Genomic DNA, 7,067 nt, shown 5'->3' with positions numbered 1-7,067 from the left:
TATATATATATATATATATATACATATACATACATATATATATTGTTTTTAAGCCTGCCACGTCTTCTTTTGTCTTTTCTCCTCCACTTGCCCTATATCTTCAGTTTTTTTAAGGACACACTGTACACCGTGCTCAGATATGCCAAGGTTTCAGCTAATAGCTCTTTTGGAATTACCTAATCACTGCAAAAATTCTATTTTATGCCTGTCAAACTGTGTTATCTTTTGCCTTGTTTGCAGATTCATTCAACATTCAGCATTCTTTTGAAAATGGCCAGGTTTAAGAAAGTCTGGCCGCTTGGAAGCAAAATATAAAGAAATAAGGTGTGGCTCAAGGATTTTGCACACTACTGTCTGTTGGCTTGTTTAGAAATAAATTGCTTGGGCAGCTACGATATTAACTTACAAAATATTCCACATTCTTCTCACAAATATAGTATAATATTGTGTTCTCTCAGATCATTTTCTGTACTACTTTTAGTTGCATGGTTGTGCACTGTTTTGTTTCTTGTATCACGCTTGAGTGTAAAAAGCCTTTAACGCCTTTTCCCATTGTTCTCCACTGCTGATTATTGAATAAATAGCTTTTAATCAAGTGTGGGGTGGGGTTTTAAAGAGGTATTACGCAAACATTAAAAATACCCACTGGTGCAGATTATAGCTTGCAATACTTGTGATAAACGCTAGGGGGAAGCAAAAAGCAGATGTGACTGTTGAGCCTGCTAGAAATAAATAAACAGAGGAAGTGTGTTGTTTACGCCTACTCTGGGTTCAAGATGGCTACTGGAGACAACAGCGGCAGGCCTCCTTGCCTCAGTTTCTCTGGTCCGGGTCCTTTGGGAAACAGCCAACCCAGCAACAGTGTTTTCTCCATGCCCGCATCCAACGGCGGAGGGGTCGGTGCAGCTGGGGGGCCGCAGGGAGCCGCGAGGCGGCCCAACCCGCAGCTTGGGCCTGGAGGGGGAGACGGCAACGGTGTTTCGACCGGAACTCAACCGACTGCGCAGAACTCCCTGCAGCAGCCCGTTGCGGCAGGTGCTGCGGCAGCCGGAGCAATGGCCTCTCCGGCGTCCAACATGGCAAGCACCGCGGCGTCAAACGCCTCTCCGGCGGCGGCACCGACGGCCACTCCGGCGGCCGCTTCCGTGCTGGTGTACCGAGAGCCAGTGTACAACTGGCAGGCAACGAAGAGCACCGTGAAAGAGAGGTTCGCTTTCCTCTTCAACAACGAGGTGCTCAGTGACGTTCATTTTTTAGTGGGCAAGGGGATGGGAGTTCAAAGGATACCGGCACACAGGTAAGAGGATTAAGAGGGGGGGAAGAGGCTCTGCAAGCAGCTCTGCAAGCGACTTTATCCCTGCCTCTGTCTCTGCTGCTGTCAGGTTCGTTCTGGCTGTGGGCAGCGCAGTGTTTGATGCCATGTTCAACGGGGGAATGGCGACCACGTCAACGGAGATCGAGCTCCCAGATGTGGAACCAGCTGCCTTTCTGGCCTTGCTAAAGTAAGGAGCCGAGCGTCTTTAACACGACGCTCACCTTAAAGTGGGCGTGGTTTTATACCGATCAGTCACAACATTAAAACCCATGACAGGGATGGGCACCTGACAATGGGACCTGTGAGGTATTGGGATATGTTAGGCTATGGGGGACGGTCAGCACCTGATTGTGGCTTCTTGGAAAGAACAGAAAGTAAGGACATTTGTGTTTGTTTGATTTCTTTCTTTTTCTTATACCGTTGGGGAGCCTTCTTATTTCCCTTTAAGTGGTGCCACGATTGTAAGTTGTGAAAATGCATTTGTGGATTGCAGTGATGGAAAACTTGCCAAATCTGGTCTGGGGCTGAACTCTATCCTCCAAGATGACCGCACTTGCTCCCACAGAGTGGGGTTTATCAGAGACTGCCTCCAGAATTTGGAAGTAAAGAGGATTGAATGGCCAGCCTGCAGCCCTGATCTCAACCCCACTGAACCCTTGTGGGATCAGCCTGGACATGCTGTTCATGCCAGAGTGACCAGCACAACTGCACTGGCTGATATTCACACTCTCACCTCTGCTGCTCAACCCACAAAGGCATCTTCCTTACAAAAGATGCCTTTGCCTTCCTTACAAATGTGGAAATAAACAGGCTTTTTTGTGTTTAGTTGATGACTTTGTGTTTAGTTGATAACTTAATTGTTGTAACAATGGTATAAGGATTTTGCCAAGAAGCATTGTTACAACAATTAAGTTATCAACTAAACACAAATTTCCTTACTTTTTTTGCTAAGTTTAGAAAAGTGGGTCGGAGCATCTCCAGCAGGCCTTGGCAGAACTGGGAACCCATAAGATTAAGCAGTGAGTTAGTGACAGGGTCATGAATAACCAAAGGCTCAAGGGGGAGCAAAAACACATAAATCTAAAAATTGCTGTAGTTGCTGGTTATGATAGATTGGTTCATTGCAGCTCATTGAATACTGGTCATAGTGGCCGTGCAGACTCCTGCCCACTGACAATAGCTTAAAGCAGGCATCAGAACTGCATCAGTGGAGGAATGTGACCTCAGTCAATAAACGTGTTGAGGTTAGAAGAAGGTAAGCTGGCAGGTGCAGTGAGCCAGAGCTGTTTGGTGGCAAGATATTGGCCAGGTGCTGTTAATGTTGTGTCTGATCTGCTGCTATTCATAATCGTAATTGAATATTAGGGCATATAGACATGCACAGTAACTGTAATGCAATAACATGTGTAATCTGCCATCTTTCTGCAGGTTTCTCTACTCTGATGAAGTCCAGATCGGGCCTGAGACGGTGATGACCACACTCTATACGGCAAAGAAGTATGCAGTTCCAGCCCTGGAGGCTCACTGTGTGGAGTTCCTGAAGAAGAACCTCAGAGCAGACAATGCTTTCATGCTGCTGACACAGGTCTGCCTTTGAAAAATGGCTCCACCTTTTGGCTTTTGAGTGCGATACTGTATTTTCAGCATTCCTGTGCAGAGCATGTGTTAACGATTTAGTCCATCTTATTGAACTTCAAGTTACACATGTCTAAGCATAAACTACGCTACAACCCTTTGCAGATTGCAGCTGTCATCTTAAACCTTTAAGTTATCTGTGTATTCAAAATAATTTGTAATTTCAGGCACGGTTGTTTGATGAGCCACAGCTTGCAAGCCTCTGCTTGGAAAATATTGACAAGAACACTGGAGATGCGCTTGCCGCTGAAGGTTTCACAGACATAGATCTGGGTAATTTGTCTTTGTTATTGTGAGCGCCATTGTGTCCAAGTTTTGTATTTCAGAGTAACAGTGTAATATTTTTTTGTCATCCTTTTCTTCTCTAGACACACTGGTGGCAGTTTTGGAGAGAGATACTCTGGGAGTGAGGGAGGTGCGTTTGTTTAGTGCTGCAGTTCGTTGGGCCGAGGCCGAGGCGCACAGGCAGCAGTTGCAGCCAACGCCCGAAAACAAGCGTAAAGTCCTGGGAAAAGCTCTCACACTCATCCGGTTCCCTCTCATGACCATCGAGGAGTTTGCTGCAGGTGGATGGGAACATTTTTAATCAGTTTTTTAAGAAGCATTTCCCTCTCCTATAAACACACACTGTGATTTAGTCTTTGACGTGTGTCCTCGGGTTGCATCCCTTTCCCTCCAGGTCCAGCACAGTCCAGTATCCTGACTGACCGGGAGGTGGTGAGTCTCTTCCTGCACTTCACAGTCAACCCGAAGCCACACGTAGATTTCATTGACCGCCCTCGCTGCTGCCTCCGCGGAAAGGAGTGCAGCATCACACGTTTTGGTCAGGTGGAGAGCCGCTGGGGCTACAGCGGCACAAGTGACCGCATACGGTGAGTCAGGAGCGTTTTAAAACCATAACTATAGATTCTGTCTTTTTACAAAAAACGTAAAATATGAAAATATGGCGTCATGTATAAATATGACAAGTAATTCAATAAAAGGTTAATAAGGTGAATGAGTGAAAGTATTAAAAATACTATTAAAAAGTATTTTTCAAAATACAAAATCAGTCAAGACTACATAAAACTTTTTCAAAAAAATTTTTTTCCATCCACTGCCATTAACACAACATCCTCATTGACAGTATAATCAAATTCACCATGTTCTTTGAAAAAAATGATAAGAAGTTTATTGAAATGAGGCCTGGATGTGACTAATAATACTAACAGTGGTCGTATGGCCTCAGTTTGATGAGCTTTTTCTATAATCACATGCAGTACTGGCTAGAAAACTAAAGAAGGAACATGTTTATATTCTATATATTTGTTTTGTTTTGTTTTTTTGTTATTCACAGGTTCTCTGTAAACAGAAGGATATTCGTGGTTGGTTTTGGGCTATATGGCTCAATACACGGACCCACAGATTATCAAGTCAACATACAGGTATGGTCTTTAAAACCTTTCTCTCTAAACATATTCTTGTTGGTTTTCCTCCTTGGTGTGAATATGATAATCGCAGTTGCGTATGGCCCAAAAAATCTGCACCCTTTAGAGACCCTTTGGAAAAAGAGGAACCCTTGAACTGGTTCAAAAGGAACCCCAGGGTAGTTTTTGGTGGTGATAATGTGATCAAACCTCAATCCAACCCAACTACCTGGTGTACCCTGCAAGTTCAGCTAGATGTCTTCTTGTAGCCTGGGATGCTTTATATTCTGGGATGCAGCACAGTGTACAAACTGTAGCAGCTAGCCAGAGAATGAACTGAGGCCTCACTTGGAGTTGGAGACTTTTATCCATTGGTTCAGAGCGCATCATCTTCTTCCCATGTTTATTTTTGTTAATTGCATCTCAGGCAATAAGTAGACCGAACAGTCTCACGTGGTTTGTAATGATGCATTTTGGTCCGCTTGGAGTTTTCTCTTCGGGAAAAGAAATCACACCATTTGGTAAAAACTGCAAAGTCCTCATCAACTGATTCATAGCAGAGTAAACAAGCAGTTATTGTGAAAAACTTATCTGTCTGGTTGTAATGGAGGTGGTATATGCATTTTCCAGATCATTCACACAGACAGTAACACAGTGCTGGGGCAGAACGACACAGGCTTCAGCTGTGATGGCTCAGCAAACACCTTCAGAGTCATGTTCAAAGAGCCAGTGGAGATCCTACCCAATGTCAACTACACTGCCTGTGCCACACTCAAGGTATGTAATGTCAAAAACATTTAATACTTGAAGCAGGAAAGCATAAGTACTGCACTGTTCAGCATATTTTTCTAATTTGTTTAATTTTTTAAATTTTGACCAGGACATGTCCTTCAATGTACGTATATAACAAATATGTAGGACTGCTTTCCTGCATTTGCTCAGTATGGCATTTATTACTTTTAGGCTGGACAACTGCAATTCATTACTATCAGGCTGTCCTAGAAACTCCTTGAAAAGTCTTCAGTGGTTGATCCAAAATGCTGCAACCAGACTACTGACACGGACTAGAAAGAGAAAGCGTATTTTTCCCATACAATCTTCTATTCATTGGCTCTTCACAGCATATAGTTAGGGCTGGATCAGGTGACCCTGAATCATTTAATCATTAGTTATTATCAATGTCTGGCTCTCTCTCTCCTTTGGTGTTTTTTCCTCTCTTTCCCTCCCATCACCCCCAACCAGTCATGGCAGATGGCTGCCCCTCCCTGAGCCTGGTTTCTTCCTGTTAAAAGGGAGTGTATTCCTTCCCGTTGTTGCCAGGTGCTTGCTCATAGGGAGTTGTTTGATTGTTGGGCTTTTCTTTATTCCCTGTTGTTGTGATTTGGCACTGTATGTGAATAAAACTGAGTTTAATTTTCTGTCTTACAGGGTCCAGACTCTCATTATGGCACTAAGGGAATGCGAAAGGTAACTCACGAGTCGTCATCCACTGGCACAAAGACATGTTTCACCTTCTGCTACGCAGCAGGCAACAACAATGGAACCTCCGTAGAGGACGGACAGATTCCCGAGGTCATCTTCTACACATAGTCACCTCAGACATTGCAACAATCTTCCATCAAATGTGACAACCGTGACACCAGCGAGCGCAGGGCCGCACCTCAGCAGCTGTACTGGGGACTAATCTGTCAGACTTCATACTGCTCCCTCCATATCGCGCACAACTGTTGGCAACATGGGAAGGCAAACAACCTGGAAGCGTTGTAGGGCACTACATGGGTCAAAGCTTGTCATTTGAGATGTCTTTCTCCTTCTCAGTGGCTTTCCTTTATCCCATTGTGTTATATTGACACCAGCCTCTGAAATTGACTGGAACCGACTCCACTTAGAAACAAGAGGGAAGGAGAAGCCTCTCAGATTATTCACAGTATCAGTGTCACTGCTGTGGATTGATAAAGGCTTAAACTGTATGATTCCTCTTTCTGTGCTCCACAGCATTAACAGAGGAGAGTCTCAACTGTATGAATGTACAGTTTATCAGATTTGCCAAGAAAAGATCCTCATCACTGTTTAGTACAGACTAGAATCCCACATTAGCTGTAACTTCCACATACTGACAGACCTCATAGGCTTTATGAAATCTTGGTAAATTTGAACCAAACTTCATGTTAATCTTAACAATATGGTTAGGGGTAAGAATGATTACTTTTTGGGTTTCTACATACAGTACAATCTGTGATTTCTTGTGTCCTTGCTTGGTAGTTGCCTATATCCAAGATAACCTTGCACTTCTTGGCCTTGCATATGTTAATTTGGTTGTTGTATGGATGCACACTAACTCTTCAGATATGTTTCTTTTATGCTTTGTTTTAAAAAGTGTGGGTGGAACAGCTTTCCCGTCTCTGTATGGAAGTGAGAGGGTTGTATATTAAAGTGGCATTTATTAACATTATATATGTAACTTGAATTGCGCATTGATTAAAGAGTGAAGAAAAAACAATTATCGTCCTTGTATTTTGTCTGCAAAATGGAGAGAACTGGAGAAAATCTTCACCCACAGCGTAAAATATTTGACTCCCCTAGTCTGAAGGAAATAATATTCACCTGCAACCACAGACAGAGCATATATCATCCTCTTAACTACCAGACCTCACTTACTGAAGTCAAATTCAAAGTAAGCAGAGAAAGGATAAAAAAAAAGTTAGGGGTAA

The 7,067-nt window shown here is 43.4% G+C and overlaps 1 protein-coding gene across 1 annotated transcript; it reads left to right on the top strand.

Annotated features, from left to right (window-relative positions):
• The first annotated feature begins 733 nt into the window (after positions 1-733).
• On the top strand, positions 734-6,850 carry btbd2b (BTB (POZ) domain containing 2b). The gene is made up of 9 exons (XM_005721157.1): positions 734-1,297; positions 1,383-1,502; positions 2,744-2,900; positions 3,118-3,223; positions 3,319-3,516; positions 3,630-3,822; positions 4,287-4,374; positions 4,987-5,133; positions 5,785-6,850. Exons 1-9 carry the CDS (start codon positions 777-779, stop codon positions 5,944-5,946), a joined length of 1,692 nt encoding a protein of 563 aa, XP_005721214.1. The 5' UTR covers positions 734-776; the 3' UTR covers positions 5,947-6,850.
• Positions 6,851-7,067: the final 217 nt, after the last annotated feature.

This window comes from Pundamilia nyererei, unplaced genomic scaffold, assembly GCF_000239375.1.
Source record: "Pundamilia nyererei isolate P.nyererei 1_Seehausen unplaced genomic scaffold, PunNye1.0 scaffold00004, whole genome shotgun sequence".
Taxonomy (NCBI): Eukaryota; Metazoa; Chordata; class Actinopteri; order Cichliformes; family Cichlidae; genus Pundamilia; species Pundamilia nyererei.
The sequence above is the reverse complement of the archived record's forward strand: the minus strand, read 5'-3'. Positions and strand labels throughout refer to the sequence as shown.